General features: G+C 46.0%; 1 protein-coding gene across 1 annotated transcript in view; it reads left to right on the forward strand.

Moving 5' to 3' along the window:
* Positions 1-5,800: 5,800 nt before the first annotated feature.
* FECH (ferrochelatase) overlaps positions 5,801-18,318 on the forward strand; it is a 31,834-nt gene continuing 19,316 nt past the window's right edge. The window contains exons 1-4 of the mRNA XM_060236128.1: positions 5,801-6,112; positions 9,357-9,474; positions 11,903-12,022; positions 12,968-13,116. Coding sequence (XP_060092111.1) covers positions 6,043-6,112; positions 9,357-9,474; positions 11,903-12,022; positions 12,968-13,116 — 457 coding nt within the window. The 5' untranslated portion in view covers positions 5,801-6,042. The remainder of the gene's footprint in view (positions 6,113-9,356; positions 9,475-11,902; positions 12,023-12,967; positions 13,117-18,318) is intronic.

Raw genomic sequence — 18,318 nt, forward strand, 5'->3', positions numbered from 1 at the left:
TGCCTCTACCTCAAAAAGCAGCCCTCCCAGAGCCCCAGATACCCATGGATCAATTCTCCATTATACCCTATTTTTATTTTATCCTTTGTTATCTTAATTTTCTGTGTGTATATCTTTCAAGTTGGAGACTTCAGGGCTGCCAGTTTGTTGGAACTGAATCTATTTGAAAGAGAAGTGGATGAGCAAGACTGAGAAATAGGATTTAACTGACCACAACGTTTTGCAAGCCAGAACTAATTCGTGAATTGAACTCAGACTGCCTGTTGCTTTTCCTTTTTACTGCTATATGCATATTTTATCTCTGTTGGTTTTGTTCTGTATGATGGAAGTGATGCATTGCATACTATATTTCAATTGTTGTTACTTGTCCTGAGCCCACTTGCAAGGAGGGTGGGATAATAATTATAAAGAAATTTCAAAAATTCTCTGTGTATGCAAATGTTACTATGGTTGATTTTATAAAATAATTTTAGAATTTAAGCTTCAAAGTGTCTTATTTACAACATCCTTGTTTACCCTGTTTACAAATATGTCACTGCATCTTTTAGTACACTTCTTGAAGGTCGATTTCCAGGGGGGCGCTGAGTAATTTTTTTTCGGAAAAGGGGGCATTAGGCCAAATAACTTTGGGAACTTCTGGTGTAGAGGTTAGAGTGCTGAACTAGAGTTGGAGAGACCCAGGTTCAAATCCCCCCTCTTCTGTGGAAGCTGGCTGGGTGACCTTGGGCCAGTCACACACTCTCAGCCTCACCTACCTCACAGGGTTGTTGTGAGGATAAAACAGAGGAGAGAGGAATGATGTATCTTGCTTTGGGTCCCTACTGGGGAGAAAAGTGGGGTACAAATGAAATAAATAAACCAAGAGTAAAGAATTCTGGTTTGGAAGCAGGAGTACAGTTCTTGAACATATATGAACATATGAAGCTGCCTTATACTGAATCAGACCCTTGGTCCATCAAAGTCAGTATTGTCTACTCAGACTGGCAGCGGCTCTCCAGAGTCTCAAGCTGAGGTTTTTTCACACTTATTTGCCTGGACCCCTTTTAGTTGGAGATGCCGGGGATTGAACTTGGGACCTTCTGCTTACCAAGCAGATGCTCTACCACTGAGCCACCATCCCTCCTTCACCAAAAAGTCTTTGGTCTTTGTGCTGCATTTGAGGTCATGAAGGAATTCTAAGATATAATGATATTATTAAAGTCATGTATGTGCATGGCATTAGCATTTCTTTTCCCATTGCACAAATTGTACTTCTAGACTGTGCTTTCTCAAGGTACTTTTCATAAAGGGTCCCTGCTTTGGGTCCTGTTTTTCAGGAGAAAAGCCAATTAAACATATGAAAGCAAACAAATTGTCCAAGCAGCTTCCAGTCCTAGGCCTGTTTAATTTCAACAGCGGGAGCAGCTGCATCATCTGCCTTCGGACTCTTCTCCGGGCATGCAGTTGAGCAATATACTGTCGTCAGCAGAGCTAGTCGTGATCCCAACCACATAATAACAGTTGCTAGGTGCTGCTAACAGCTGTTTTGTTTATTGAGGTTAAGGACCACAGGGCACAAAACACAGACAAAAACAGGGTTCCTGCATTAAAGTGCAGATTGGAATAATGCAACAAAAGTGTTCAGGAGCTGGACACATCTGATGAAGGAGGATCCGGTCCAGGGAAGCTTCGTGCTGGTGGAAAGTGTTATCAAGTTGTAGCATCTTATAGCAACCTTGCAAGGTTTTCAAGGCAGGAGATGTTTGCCATTGTCTGCCTCTGTGTAGCAACACCCTGGACTTCCTTGATGGTCCTACCCAAGCACTAACCTGGGCCGAATTTGTGCTTAGCTTCCCAGATCTGATGAGATCAGGCTAGCCTGAGCTATTCAGATCAGGATCTATAGAAGTTTGGGCCACATTTTGTGTGTGTGTCAGCCCTGGGGGTGTCCTAAGTCTTGGGCTGCCACAGTCTCCAGGTGGTATCTGGAGCTCTCCCAGAATTACCTCTGGTCTCCAGATTTTCTGAAGAAAATGGCTGCTTTAGGAGAATGCTATGGCATTATACTCCACTGAGGTCCCTCTTCTCCCCAAACCTCACCTTCCTTGAGCTCCATCCTCAAAATCTCCAGGTGTTTCCCAATCCAGAGTTGGCAACCCTGCTTTTGTTTGCTTTTGCTGCAATGGATTCGTACATCCTTTCTGAGATATATAGTCACCATCCCCATGTTAGCATTAAAAGAAAAAAGCAGCCATGCCAGGTTGAGTGAGGCCCTAACATAGGTGGCTAATCGGCTTTTTTTTTGTAGAAAAAGCCCAGCAGGAACTAATTTGCATATTAGGACACACCCCTGATGTCACCACTGTTTCACATGGCTTTTAGTAGAAAAAGCCCAGCAGGAACTCATTGGCATATTAGGCCACACCCCATGATGACAAGCCAGCTGGTATTGCGTTCCTGCTTTTAAAAAAAGCCCTCTGTGGCTTAGTACAGAAGAACCAAATATAGTTCTTTACAGAAGAAAATCAAATCTTTAAATCAAGGCAGAGGAGTAGGTGAGATGCTAGAATAACTCATGCAAAACGAATTGCAGGCAAATCATTTTATGGCAGAAAAGGGCACCTTAGAGGGGCATTACAGAAAGGTGACATAGAGGTGGACAGCTTTTTAAAAATTTTACTTACTTCATTTACTAAATTTTACTAAATTACATAAATTTTACTTACTTCATTTACTTCACCTTTCTCACCAACACCCAGGGAACCCAAGTGGCTTGCTTCCATGGCAGAGTAGAGATTAGAACCTGGGTCTTCCCAGATTCTGACATTCCAACCACTACATCACACTGGTTCTCAATAACTGATTATCCAAGTGCAAACCATGTGCACATCTTTGCCAGTGCGCAAAGCCAGTCATGCAGAGTGCTCCTGTGTATATTCGTTACGTACTGGGAAACTTCGTGTGTTTCACTTCCTATACGGTCACCAACCAACAGGTGGGGCCTGGAGATCACCTGGAATTACTACTCTGCAGATGACAGAGACCGTTTCCGCTGGAGCAAATGGCTGCTTTGGAGGGTGGACTCCATGACATCATACACTACTGAGGCCCCTCCCCTCCCTAAATCCCCTCTCCCCAGGCTTCTCCCCCTCCCGCAAATCCACAGGAATTTCCAAACCAAGAGCCAGCAACCCTATAGTAATAAAAGTCTTGCAGCAACCAGCATTCTTTATGGACTATTAATTAGCACAACATTTGTCAGTGACATTCAGCTGTATATTTTTACTTAGGCAATTGGACCTTCTTATGCTGGCTCTTTGTCGGTCTCTTGCACTGAAGTGACTTTAGAACAAAGCAGGAGTCCAGTATCACCCTTAAGACCAACAAACGTTTATTCAGAATGTACCGTAAGCTTTCGTGTGCTCCAAACACACTTCATCAGACGAAGAATCTGGTACAATGGGCAGAGCTACATATAGCTAGTGGGGTTTAGAATGCAAAGTGGTACAAAGTTAAAATCGTAGCAGAATAGTAAAATTAACAAATTCAGAAAACCCTTTGATCTGGGTTGCATTAGCGTGGGAAACCAATAAAAACAGTAACATGTGAGAATGTCTGTTAATTTTGCCATTATAAAAGGCTGCTGATCCCTGTCCTAACAAAACAAGTTTTTCTTCCCTGACAAGGAGGGAGGAGAAAAAAGGAGGCTTTTGCACCCACCCCTATCAGAGGGAAGCAAAAGATGTTCAGGGAGAGGCTATAGATAGGAGTGGGTGGAGCCAAGGTCTGCCACTCAGAGTAAGGGGCAGGACTCAAGCAGGGAACTGATGCTCCTAAATATGACCTGGATTCAAACATTGTCTTTATTGCTGGGGCTTTTAACCTACTACTGGGTAATTTTTAACCTACAATGTTGAAGATCTGTGAGCATAGGTGTCAAACTCATGTGTTATGAGGGCTGGATCTGACATAAATTAGACCTTTTCAGGCCAGGCCATATGTGTCATAAAATATAATGCCAGGTAGCAGATATGTAAACTTTACAAAGGACACGATTAAAAAAAAAACTTTAAATAAAACATGCTTAAAATATTAGCACTCTTGCAATATTTTGTTTATGTAACAGTCTCATAACTGACACCTATTGCTCTGAATTACTGCATCAAAATCTGGAGACAAAGCAGACAAAATTTGCTGTAGCAAACTTGTATGCTGTTCAGGTGTTAGCTGTAAACCTACTTTTCATTTACTGACATTCATTACAGCAATCTCATGGTCAATGCTTTAAGCCTAAAACCCAGAGGAAAATACGAAATGGCTGGGCATTGTGAGCTTTTGTACATACTTTGCTTCTTGTGCTGGTCAGCCCATGGAGAAAATAGAGGCTTTGCTCTGTAGCTTGACTGAGCAAGCCTGGCAAAGCAAGCTGTGATGCAGAAGGAAGCAAGAGAGAGGGAGAAGGAAGCAGGCAACAGTGAGTTGCTTGCAGGCCTGATAGGAGCCCTCTGGGGGCCTGATCTAGCCCATAGGCTGCATGTTTGACACTCCTATGTTAGAGCACCTGATTCTCTGGGTCTTCTGTACTAAAAACTGAAACAATGCACACCTAGATGTAATGTGGTATGTATCATATAGTGTGTTCTACACTTGGAGGAGTCTCAGGCTGGGTGATAACAAGCTCTTTAATAGGTGCAACATAGTATCAGGCTACATTACAAGACTGGGGACTAGGCCAACGAGGCCAAACTTACATACACCTCTGGGTTTCTGCGCAAGCACATTATTGGGTCATTCAAACTAGTGGGGGCTTGTGATTGGTCTACGGCTGCAGAGATATGGATCCTGCAGCCCTTTGTTCCCAAGTCCCCAAGCTCAGTCTGTCTGGCTCCAATGAGCCTAGCAGGAACACCCGTAGTCTTCCCTTGAGCCCACATACATAACAGTATGGAAACACCTGTGATTAAATCAGGTGTAGAATGAGAGGAGAAGATTACACTTACTATTACCAGCCGTGCATTCCTACATCAGGAATGTGATACACATGACACTTCCCTGTTCTGATCTGGATTATGGGTTATCCTTGGGAATGAAGTGGGGGGTGGGAGGATGGACAGACCAACACAGCCCCACTGGTAAGTGGGAATAATTTCTGCACTGGCGTTCTGGTTATATGAACAACTTTCCTGCTCCACTGTGTAAATTTGACAGGCTTGGATCCAAAAGAGTTTTACGCTGGTGACCAATATCAAAGCTAATCGATGCCATAGCATTCCCCGTTACCATGTGTGGGTGTGAAAGCTGAGCAATAATGAAGAGAGCTGACAGGAAGAACGTTGATTCCTTTGAAATATGGTGTTGGAGGAGAGTTTCGCATATACCATGGACCGCCAACAAACATAACTCCTGTCCAATGTTCCCTCTAAGCTGCAGAGTCCTGTGAGCAAAAATTCTGCTTTGTGAGCTACTGCACAAATTATTGTACTCTGGGGCCATTTTTCCTGAGCTAAGACAAAAATGTGTGAGCTGGAGGCTAAAAATGTGTGAGCTAGCTCACGCTAACTCCTCTTAGAGGGAACACTGCTCCTGCCTCTAAGTTCACAGTCTGGAAGGTGCCACTGGATGGACTCTCGCTCTTTTTTTACTGCTACAGCCAGCCTCACACGGCTACCCGTCTTGATCCCTCTTTTATTCTCTTTGCATTTGTTCATTCGAAACTTCCACCAGCGTAACCGGAGCACCCGGCCGAGCAGCTCGCCAGAAAGCGCTCTGTCACCTTTTCTGAGTCACTCTTTTCACACGTGATTGCCGGCCCGGCTCTCGCGTGTCTTTCTGGCAGCAGCCGAAGGCGGTGCTCGCCTCCTGCGCAAAAGGCCAGTGGGGCGCTTCCCCGGCCGCCCCGCCCTCCTCTTGTCGGGGGCGAGGCAACGTGGGGTTGAGATCCTAGGCGAGATCTCTTTTGGGGAGGGAAACTCCCTGCAGACAGGGCGGAATAATGCAAAAGGGCAGGCTGCCGAAGCGGAGGGGAGAACTCCGCGTCTGCTGCTGCTGCTTCGAAGTAAGGGAATGCGTTTAGCCCGCACCAACATGGCTGCTGCCGCCGTCTTCAGGACTGCAAGCCGAACGCTGCACCCGTGTAAGTGGATCGGCGTTACGCACACCTTGTTGCAATGTCTGATGTTGTTCCTTTTTGTTGGGGGCGTGTCGCTTCCCAGTTTGGGAAGGGAGCGGGGTGGTGGAGGTCTCGTGCGCTTGGATTTGGGACTTGCTATATAGGGGGTGTGTTTGAAAAATTGCTTTTTCTGGGTCTCTTCTTCCTCCCCTCCGTCTTTTCCAACGCGGGCGGTGAGGCTCGGGGCTCGACGAACGCTGCCCTTTCGGGGGCGTGATCGTCGCGGGGGGGGGGGTGTCCTGTAAGGGAAGGGGGAGTCTTGCGGAGAGGAGCTTTTATGCAACCGCTTCTCTTATGTAAGGCACTTTCTGGGCTTCGATCACACACATTGAATAATGCATTTTCCGTCTGCTTTCGGAGAATTTTCCAGCCGGATTTTATGGTGTGAAGTAGCAAAAATCCAGCCAGAAAGTGCATTATTCAATGCGTGTTCACAAGCCTCTGTATTGCTTTTAAAACAAACCGACTACTCGCTATCTGGGAGAAGCATATTTGGCGGGGGGGCGGGGCGGCGGTTGTTAGTGGTTTTGCAATAATCGGGTTTGGGGGGGGGAAATTTCCCGCATGGATCAAACACACCCCTCCTCTTCTCGCCGCGCCCTCTTGAAAGCTAGGTCGCAACACTGTGCTAGAAAGTGCTTCTTCTCAACAGGCTGTGGGGGAGGCAGAAAAGTTCCGCCTTCCCCGGGCACCCTGCATGAAAGCCGCCCCCCCCCCCCACCTTGGGGCGAGGGCAGAGATTCCCTCTGGGTCTCTCCACGCCGATCCAACCCGACTAAGCTATGCAAGTCAATTGCATGGCTGGTGTAGGTTTGTCTCCTCCACCCCCAAGGTTTGTTCCTCTCTGGCGGCCAGGCTTTGAATTCAGCAGGAGCTCACAGGAGCACAGCTATGCCCCCCCCCCCAACTACTCCCCATCTACCTTGTCCATTGAGTAGTAGGTGCAGCTGCATAACAATCCCTGGATTAGGAGAGCCACCAGGAGCCCTCATGAACCCCTGAAGAAGCACTACCCTTTCTCCACTTCTTATGTGATTTTGGGTGGAGGGTGGCTTGCTGGCCATTTTACTGTGGAGGGGGGCGGCCAAGGAGAGCCCCAGGTGAGCGAGGCCTGTTTGGGCTGGCTGGATCTCTGGCTAGCCCAAGCAGGCTTGTTTGCCCAGGGCTCTCTTTTCTTACCTTGGGTTGCTTTTGGCTGGTGGGAGGTGGCATATGTTAACAAATTATGCTAATGAGCCCCACCACCTGTTTTTCTACAAAATGACCCCTGCTGGTGACAGTCCTCCCCCCCTCCCCCCAGGTTGAGATCCTCATTACTCTTGTTACACAACATGTGGGGGTGGGGAAGCACAGTCATTGAGTTGTTGGATCTGGCACAGCGTGGTCCCAAACCCGGTTGTCCGGCCTTGCAGAAGAGGCCTCACAGCTCCAGACCTGGGAAAAGCGACAGGGCAGGTGGCTGGTCTCATCAGGAGAATGCCCCGCTGGAGGAAGCAAATGTTTCCTGGAGTCCAACCCCCAGCTTTGCAGCTTTGGTCAGCCAAATCCTCCACATGGCCCATCAACTGGGCACAGAAGCTGGAGTTTTGCCCTGATGTTGTTTCCTAGCAGTGGTATTCAGGGGCTGATTTCTAATGAGTATGGAGGTTCTTTGGAGTTCTCTTGGCTAGTAGCCTGCTTCATAAATCTTTTTAAAGCCACCTGTTTCTGGCCTTTGGTGTTTCTCAATGCAGGGCCATGTCCTCTGTCAACACTGGTCTTTCCCTGGAGACTGGCCAAGCCCTTATATGAGTTTTCTTTGGGTGCCAGGCCAGTACATTTCGTTTACTCAGGTTTTTAACAGAGGGACTCCACCTGAGCTGTTTTAACAGTCTGCTTCAAGACTCAGGAATGGTTTTTTTATTATTTATCAGATTAATATTCCGCCCTCCCCTGACAGGCTCAGGGCAGTTAACAACAGTTAAAAAATATTTAACAATTAACAAACATAGAATATTTTTTAAAAAATAAAAAAAACATTTCCGTACATATTAACAGTCATCAATTCAAAGATTTCATGTTTTCACGGCTGGTAACATCATTAGGGTTTGTAGAATCTTTCGGGCTCAAGTGCCGTGTTCTACTGGAGAAAGTTTTCCTTCCAGACGTTTCGTTCTCAGCTGCGGAGAACGTCCTCAGTGGCGTTGCAGCCGGAGCAGGCGCTCTGACCTTCTTGGCTGCTGTGCATTGAGTCCAGACTGGAGTAATGCACAGCAGCCAAGAAGGTCAGAGCGCCTGTTCCGGCTGCAACGCCGCTGAGGACGTTCTCCGCAGCTGAGAACGAAACGTCTGGAAGGAAAACTTTCTCCAGTAGAACACGGCACTTGAGCCCGAAAGATTCTACAAACCCTAGTCATCAATTCATTCATTAAAAGTCCAAGATGGCAAGTTTCTAATTTCTATTATATTAGTTCAGTGAGATTGTCAGTGCTGTAAGGTAATAGCCACCTCCCCCTAACCGTTGAAGGCGAGTTTGAATATTTTGGTCTTACAGGCCCTGAGGAACTGTGGCAGGTCCCGCTGGTCCCTGATGTTTTGGGGGAGGGCATTCCACAAAGTGGGGGCTATTACCGAGAACACTCTGGCTCTGGTGGTGGACAATCGAGCTTCTTTTGGTCCAGGGACCTTGAGATTTTGAGACTAGAACAGTTTTATGAATACCATTGTGTTGAAAGTATCAGGCTAGCGTATGAGAGATCCAGTTTCGAATCCTTCCTCTGCCATGGAAGCTGGCTGGGTGACCTTGGGCCAGACAAACACTCTCGGCCTAATCTACCATACAGGGTTGTTGTGAGGATAAAATGGAGGCGAGGGGAATGATAAAAGTCTCTTTGGGTTCCCATTGGAGAGAAAGGTGGGAAATAATTGAGGTAAATAAATAATCATTTTTTGTTTTATGCCCTGGTTTGTTTTGAATGGCTTTTTGGTATGTTTTATTGTTTTAGTTGTAAGCTGCTTCAAGGAACTCTGCAGAGAGGCATCATGTACATTTTGTAAAGAAATAAATTTTGAACATGCATAAATTGTCTAAATAAATATATATACATTCTTGAACCCGTCAGGCATGGTTTAAACATGCAGGCATGAACTGCATGCTTTTGCTTTAGCCCACATTTTGTGCGGAAGATACAGTATACGTTACCCAAATTGTTGGTTTTCCTCCATTCAGTTGCAAAAAACAACAGATGCAATCCAGCACGAATCCAGCTACAATGGAGATGTCAGTTGACTGCAGCAGCACCTGTCGAAATAAAAAAACCCAAGCCTCAAATTCAACCTGAAAAAAGGTAGGGGACTTCTCCGTGGGTGGTCATCTCTACAGGAATTGGTGAAAGATCATGTGTGTATGTGTCGCTTATGCAGAAGTACCTCAGCAAGAGAAGATAGGGATAGCGCTGGGATAGCGCTACTTTTAGCTGGATCTGACCTCTAAGGCAGGGCTCTGCAATCATGGCACCAACCAACATTTTTCCTGGTGCCCACCAAGTGTTTTTTAAAACTTTTTTATTTTATTAAACTAAAACACACAGACACACACAAAAGATATATAACAAGTGCAGACACCCACCAAGTGTTTTGAGAAAGTAAGTGGGACCAAGTGGGTCTCCTGCCCAGCAGGGCATCCAATTGGATATTGGATTGGCTGTGCAGGTTGAAGTAAAATTGTTATAATGGCAGCTGCTACTGCAGTTGTATTATTCTCTCTCACACTTCTTATTCCCAGTATATATTTTTAATTACACTTCTGTCCCCTTCCACTTGGATTTCCTCTGTATGTGTGATTGAGTTTGCCTCCCGTGGTGGCCATTTTGTGTTTGACTTTGCCTCCTGTGGCAGCCATTTTGTGATTGCACCCACCACTCTGGGTGAGAATTTCAAAAGGGTTCACAGGGTCAAAAGTGTTGATGACCCCTTATTTAAGGGGCTGAGATATCAAAGAACAATAGCTCATTCTCTCAGGCAGTGAGAACTTGTTTCTTTCTTTTTAATTTCTGTCCTATAAAATTTGTGACAGGGTATGAGCTTTCATGAGTCACTGTTTACCTGCTGCAAATTTTGTTAGTCCTGCTGAATTCTTGCTCTTTTCTATTGCTCCAGGCTGACATGGCTACCCATCTTGAATTTCTGCCCTACCTTTCTTTCATGGAATTTAAGGTGATATACAGAGAGGCCTTGAGAAGACACTGGTCCAAGCATTTACTAGATCCAGACTTGCTTAGTTTCTGCCAATGTTGTTGCCTCACATTCTTTCAGATCATGCCTTGAACATGCTGTGTCAGCTTGTGGAATATGAAGCTATGATGTGGGGGACTCTGTGTGTGTGTGTGTGGGGAAACTCTAGTTCTCTTTAAATACCAAAGAGTTCTGTGTAATTTTTGAGACCTGCTTCAAATAGTTACAGGTAGTCCGGTCAGGAGATATTGACCTGATGTGTACTGTAGCTCATTCCTCATTTTAGAATTGGAAGGGGAGACTAGGGGTTTGGTCACATATGCTAAATAATGCACTTTCAAGGCACTTTCCAACAAAATTTTGCTGCGTGAAATGGCAGAATCCACTTTCAAGCAGTTTCTGAAGTGGATTGAAATAGTATTATTTGGGATATGTGACCACACCCTAGGACTGCTGTCACCCACTCTAAATAGTGCACATTCAATCCAGTTTCGGTACACTTTCCAACTGGATTTTACTTTTGGAAAGTGGATTGAAACTGCATTATTTACTGTGTGTGATCGCAGCCATAGAGAGAGACTAGCTGGTCCACGAATTAATCTCCTGGGTGTGCTTGTACTGCCAAATAGCAGCTCTCCCTCATTCAGATCATGGTATAGGACAGGGGTGGCCAACCTCTCCAGATGTTTTTTGCCTACAACTCCCATCAGCCCCAGCCAGCATGGCCAGTGGCTGGGGCTGATGGAAGTTGTAGGCAAAAAGCATCTGGAGAGCTATTGTTGGCTACTCCTGGTGTAGGAAGATAAGGAGCTGAACCATTTCCCCCTCAGCTGGCCTTGTGGTGATATACAAGCCATATAGATACAATTTTTTTTCTTTCAATAGGAAGAAAGTGCTCAGGAGACAAGTTGGTTTATTTATTAAAACATGTATACCTCACCTTTCTTTGTAATCCAAGGTGGCTTACAAATCTCCCTGTGAGTTTGAGCCTTAATCCACAGTCTGTAAATGCAGTAAGATTTATATAGTGCTTTGCTTCTTTCAGAGCATTCTGAGCTGGCATCCCATGGGCAATGCTCCCTCTAAACTGTGGAATCTTGTGAGCAAAAATTCTACTTTGTGAGCTACTGGCATTAAAATTGTGAGTGAGCGATTTGGCTGTTGCATAAATTAGTTTGCTCTGGTGCCATCCTTCTTGAGTTAAGAGAAAAGTGTGTGAGCCAGAGACTAAAAAACTGTGAGCTAGCTCACACTAACTCAGCTTAGAGGGAGCACTACCTGATATCTATGCTGTCGCTGCAGGAACACATTTTCCATGTACGACACTCTAGGTTTAGCTTTTCCAGAGCTTATAGGAAGCAAAGGGAGCCGTTCCCAGTTTTCCTCCCTGATTCTGCAGTGGTCCGTCTGCCCCTTTGTTTATTCCTGTGGTGAATGAACACCACAAATCCAATGAAGGATCTCTCACCAGCTGGGAGTAAATTGCTGTTATTCGGAGACATTGTATGTTGAAACGTTTGTTTGTCATTTCCATTTTCATAGGAAACCAAAAACAGGGATTTTGATGTTGAACATGGGCGGCCCAGAGACTCTGGGAGAAGTACATGATTTCCTCCTTCGGCTGTTTCTGGACAGAGACCTGATGACGCTTCCAGTTCAAAAGTAAGGCACATTGTTGGGGCAAATCCTTTAGCAAGTGGAAAAGAAGTCATGTCAAATTGCCATTGGCTGAAAAGCACTGGTTTCAGATTTTCAAAACAAGGACAACCACATGAGGAAGGGCTGAGAGATCTGCAGCAGAAGGGGTGATTGGTAAAAATCTCTTTGCCCCTTCCTGCTAGCAGACATTTTCTGCCAGATCTCATCCCCAAATAGTGGTGGGCAGGCCTTGAATTCAGCAGGAGTTCACAGGAGCGCATCTCCTGAACCTTTCTGAGGGTTCCCCCTCTTCCTTCCCACCTTGCCCATTCAACAGTAGGTGCAGCTGCATAACAATCCCTGGATGAGCTCCACCACCTAGTTTTCTACAAAACGACCCTTGGTGGTGGGAGTCCTACAGTCTTTGGACACGCAGTAATAAATGTGATGCAGGTTATCAATAAGAACTTTCTTGTGTAGTGTTGTGTTTAAGTGCAGTCTTTGGCTGATGTGTGTGCATTGCTGAGCGGGCATGCTTCCTGTTCTCTGGGTCATGCTGACGATGCTTGTGTAGCATCTGAGGGTCCAATTTAAAGTAGACCATGTTTCTAAGACGAACATATGAAGCTGCCTTATAATGAATCAGACCCTCGGTCCATCAAAGTCAATATTGTCTGCTCAGACTGGCAGCAGCTCTCCAGGGTCACAAGCAGAGGTTTTTCACACCTATTTGTTTAGACCCTTTTTAGTTGGAGATGCCGGGGATTGAACCTAGGACCTTCTGCTTACCAAGCAGATGCTTTATCACTGAGCCACCGTCCCTCCCCATGGTGAGTCCTGAACTTAGGTTTCACCAGGGTTTTTTTTGTAGCAGAAAGTCCTTTGCATATTAGACCACACCTCCTGATATACAGCCAATAAGAACTGATGACAGTCTGTAGCGCTGGTACTAACTTTATGTGTTTTCAGTAAGCTCGCTCCCTTCATTGCGAAGCGGCGCACTCCGAAAATCCAGGAACAATACAGACAGATTGGAGGAGGATCACCCATCAAGAAATGGACAGCGACGCAAGGAGAGGCCATGGTGAAACTGCTGGACGAAATGGCTCCTCACTCTGGTATTTAGGACCTCTGCTTTTTGCTTGTTTTTAACTGGGGGAACCATGTAGGCCGCTGTGATCTCCAATGGAGAAAGGATGGGGAGCAGTTTTTATTATCTGTAAATGCAGCAAGATACTTACTTGGTGTGCTGCTTCTTCAGAGAGAGCCGGTTTGGTGTAGTGGTTAAGTGTGCGGACTCTTATCTGGGAGAACCAGGTTTGATTCCCCACTCCTCCACTTGCATCTGCTAGCATGGCCTTGGGTCAGCCATAGCTCTGGCAGAGGTTGTCCTTGAAAGGGCAGCTGCTGTGAGAGCCCTCTCCACCCCCACCCACCTCACAGGGTGTCTGTTGTGGGGGAGGAAGGTAAAGGAGATTGTGAGCCGCTCTGAAACTCTTCGGAGTGGAGGGCGGGATATAAATCCAATACCTTCTTCTTCTTCAAGGTATTATGAACTGAGTTGAATCCTGTGAACCGTTAAAACTTGACCTGACTCCCTTCCTTGGTGAAACATAAGCAGATGAAACCACCCCTTTCCTTGGGGAACTGATTTGTGAGCAAAGATTTTTAACAAAAAAAAAAAGGTCGTCTTTTTAAAAACTGAGGGCTGTATACACAGCTCAGCTAATGGTAGCTCCTTTGTCAGGTACAGTGTGCTTGCCTCTGATGTTCTAGGATACAACCTAGCAATTGGATACTCCAATCTCTGTGCAATACTGGGATGATCTTAGTGCACACTTGGGTGACTTGGAACAGCTCATTCCAAAGGGAAACTAGGAGCAGAGTCAGCATCGAACGGCCTCAAAAGCTGGAGTGATCCACATTTGAACTTATGGAAACGTAAATTCAGGTCTCACTGGGTGCAGAACCTTCACTGTTAAACAGTTGTCCGGATCCACTCATGGTACAGACATCGTGATGACTGTAATGAGCAAGCTAATAACTAGCGTTGCCAACTTCCAGGTGGAGCCTGGAGATGCCCTGGTATTACAGCAGATCTCCAGCCTACCGAGATCAGTTCTGGAGGAAATGGCTACTTTGAAGAATTGTGTCCATGGCATTATAACCCACTGTATCTCTGTTCTCTCCAGATTCTACCCCCAAGCAGCATTTGGTATAGTGGTTAAGTGTGTGGACTCTTATCTGGGAGAACTGGATTTGATTCCCCACTCCTCCACTTGGCAGCTGCTGGAATGGCCTCGGGTCAGCCATAGCTCTCGCAGGAGTTGTTCTTGAAAGGGCAGCTGCTGTGAGAGCCCTCTCCAGCCCCACCTACCTCACAAGGTGTCTGTTGTGGGGGGAGGAGATATAGGAGATTGTAAGCCACTCTGAGTCTCTGATTCATAGAGAAGGGTGAGGTATAAATCTACAGTTGTTTTCGTCATCGTCGTTTCCTCTAAGCTGAGTTAGTGTGAGCTAGCTCACAGTTTTTTTAGCCTCTGATTTACTCATTTTTTGTCTTAGCTCAGGAAAAAAATGGCCCCAGAGCAAACTAATTTATGCAGTAGCTCACAACTTTAATGCCAGTAGCTCACAAAGTAGAATTTTTGCTCACAAGGTTCCACAGCTTAGAGGGAACATTGCCCCCAAGCCTCCAGGATTTTCCAGCCCGGAGTTGGCAACCTTATTAATAACTTGGTTGTCCAGATCGATCCATCGTCCTTATGTCTCAGCCTTATTCGAGGCCTTGGTTTTATTTCTGCAAAACGGGAGTAGCTTCCTTCAAAAAAAGCTGCCTTGTACGTATTGAGGGTGTTGGTCTGTTCAGACTAGTTTTGTTGGTTTAGACTAACAGCTGCTGTCCAGGGTCTTGACAGAAAAAAGTTTCCCAGCACCAGAGATCTATTGATGCTGGAGACTGAATTCAGGAACATCAGCATGGAAAGCATATTCTCTGAGCCGTCACCCTCACAAAATTGCCCTGAGGGTGAGTTTAGTAAACTTTGAAGTGCTAGAGCAAGGGTGTCAAACGTGGCCTGGGGACCAAATTGGACCCCCGGAGGGTTCCTATCAGGCCCTTGAGCAACTGGCTGTCATCTGCTTCCTTCCTGCCCCCCTTGCTTCCTTCTGCATCACAGCTTGTTTTGCCAGACCTGCTCAATCACAAGGCAGAGCTACTGAACCAAGCTTTTCTTCCTTCTATTGGCTGAGGCTCCTCTCTTGGGGAGGGAGGGCTTGCTTTTCCAGGCTCTCTCAATCTTACAACAGAGCTACTGTGCCAAGCTTCTCTTCTGTCTACTGGCTAAGGCTCCTCTTCCTGGTCCTCTGGGGAAGGAAGGAAAGAGAGCTTCCTTTTTCTGGTTCTCTGGATCCCATGGGAAAGATACAAAGAAAGCACCTTTAAGACTAACTAGTGCTAATGTTTTAATCATGTTTTATTTTTAAGTTTTAAAAAAAATCTTTAATTGTGTTTGTCTGTGTCCTTTATAAAGTTTATATCTCAGCTACTGGCATTACATTTTATGACAGATGGCCTGGCCCAACAAGATCTCATTTGGACATATGGACATATGAAGCTGCCTTATACTGAATCAGACCTTTGGTCCATCAAAGTCAGTATTGTCTTCTCAGACTGGCAGCGGCTCTCCAGGATCTCAGGCTTAGGTTTTTCACACCTATTTGCCTGGACTCTTTTTTGGAGATGTTGGGGATTGAACCTGGGACCTTCTGCTTCCCAAGCAGATGCTCTACCACTGAGCCACCGTCCCTTTATATCAGATCTGGCCCTCATAACAAATGAGTTTGACATCCCTGCTACTGGATTCTTGCTCTTTTCTGCTACTGCAGACAGACTTAACATGGCTACCCATCTTGATCTATCTCAGAAGGGATGACTGTTTATTTAGGAGATTGTCATGCTGTCTGTCCAGATGTTTGCTCAAGGCAGTTTATGAGTAAAATAATAACTTGCAATATTAAAACAAACAAGGCCAGGGATATAAAAACATCATAAAACTCTGACCAGAAGCAGGCCATAAAACCGTTTAAAATATAAACAACCCTTATTAAAATCCTGTGTTTAAAAAAAAAATGTTTCAGCCTGGCATCTAAAAGACAATACAGTAGGCACAAGGCGAAGAAGATAGTATTGGATTTATATCCCGCCCTATACTCTGAATCTCGGAGTCTCAAACCTGTCACAATCTTCCCCCCGCCATAACAGACACCCTGTGAGGTAGGTGGGGCTGAGAGAGTTCTTACAGCAGCTGCCCTTTCAAGGACAACTCCTATGAGAACTATGGCTAGTCCAAGGCCATTCCAGCAGCTGCAAGTAGAGGAGTGGGGAATCAAACCAGGTTCTTCCAGATAATAGTCTGCTCGCTTAGACCACTACACCAGACTGACTCTTAAGGAAGAGGGCATTCCAAAGGTGAGCTGTCTCTTTTCTCTGTGTCTCATCACCACCACCCTGGCCTCTGATGGTGGGGTCATAGAGTGCAGGATTTAGGAAGCAGATTATAGATTACAGTAGTATTTTCACTAGTCCTTGGAGTCATCTTGTGCTTTTGGTTGCAGTGGTATTTTATGAATGCAAAACTTGCCTACTGAAGCAAGCCAAAGGTTCATCTGCCCTTCATCAGGGACTAGTGGAGGGACTGTGGAAGCTTCTGAGCAGAGCTTGATAGAAACAGTCAGCTCCATTTGTTATTCCAAGCATCTGGTATACTGGCCCTGAATCTGGAAGATCTATATGCCCCATAAACATTCACTGCTTGAGAAGAGGTAGATCTGATGTGCTGTAACCCTTGTGGGTTCTTGGTTTTTGAGGTGACTGGAATGTTCTGTTCGAAGGAAATGTGGTGCGATTGTGATTGGCCCCCACAACGTTTTTGAGCCTGTAGACTCATTTGGCGTTGTGACATAATACAGCGGAAGCAACAACAGATGTCTGCTGCAGGAGGCAGAACCAGCCACAAAATGTTGCCCACAGATTAACTTCAGTAACACCGTGCAGATCCTTGTGCCGTAGTGGCACCACTGCTGAAAAAGCAGCCCTTAGAGCGAACCAATGAGCGTTTTTTTATTAAAGTTCCTCCTTCTCTTGGTGTGTCTCTTCCCCCCCCCCCCCCAGCCATGCTGTTAAGTGGAAAAACCGTCATTTGTCCCACCCAGGCCTTAGGAGAACACCTCCCCTGCATATAGGCCAGGAGATAAGAAAAGTTGTTTGGATAATGACAGCAGTTCACTGTGTGTGTGTGTGTTGGGGAGGTTGTCTTTTCTACTTAGAATAGGGGTTTGCATCTAAGCTGATGCAAACATGGAGGAGATATGTGGTCTAGACTTCTTGGTAAATTAGTGTTGCCAGCTCTTGTTTGGGAAATACCTGAAGGTTTTGTGGGCGGAGTCTGGGGAGGGCGGGGTTTGAGGAGGGGAGGGGCCTCAGCAGGGCACAATACCACAGAGGCCACCCTCCAAAGCGGCCATTTTCTCCAGGTAAATTGATCTTGGTTGACTGGAGATCAACTGTAATTGTGGGAGATCCCCAGGTGCCAGCTGGAGGTTGGAAACCAATATAAATACACGACAAACTGTTAAACTAGGACGGGGTGGCCGAACTTGATTAATGTAAGAGCCGCATAGAATAAATGTCATGTTCGAGAGCCTCAAGACAGGGAGGAAGAGAGGGAGGAAAGCAAATAGATGGGGGGGAAGGGAAGAGAGAGAGAAAGGTGGAAAGAAAGCAACTTTAATTTTAAACGCCTTCTCCAAGCCAGTTGTTGGGCCAGTGGGGGCTTTGAGAGCCACAAAATGTTTATGAAAGAGCCACATGTGACTCCTGAGTTGCAGTTTGGTCACCCCTGAGCTAGAACCTCTTGTAAGAGGTTTGTTTTACCCAGGTGGAGCATTCAAACAGTGTTTGACTCCTGTTTGCAGGCCTCGTTGGGTCCAGTTGACTGGAATCTGCCAGGTGAAAATCCCAAGTGCTGCCTGTTAGTGACCCACCTCTTAGGCCCCTCTGCTGCGACGATGGGGAGATGGGAGTAGAGGTGGTAGGGGAACTGAGTAACAAAGCAGCTGCTGAATGCAGCTGGAAAAAAGTGAATGCAGCCTGGCCTTTGCCCACGTCCTTCTTTGGTCTGGGGTCTCGACGACTCACCTCGAGTCCTTGATGGAGAATAACAGGCTTTAAAGAAATACTCTTGGCTTGGCACAGTCTCTCAGCGAAGCCTGTCACAGCTGAGCACTTCAGAGGCGAAGGATGGGTTTACCCGTTGCCC

Source organism: Heteronotia binoei, chromosome 4 (genome assembly GCF_032191835.1).
Source record: "Heteronotia binoei isolate CCM8104 ecotype False Entrance Well chromosome 4, APGP_CSIRO_Hbin_v1, whole genome shotgun sequence".
In the NCBI taxonomy this organism is placed as follows: domain Eukaryota; kingdom Metazoa; phylum Chordata; class Lepidosauria; order Squamata; family Gekkonidae; genus Heteronotia; species Heteronotia binoei.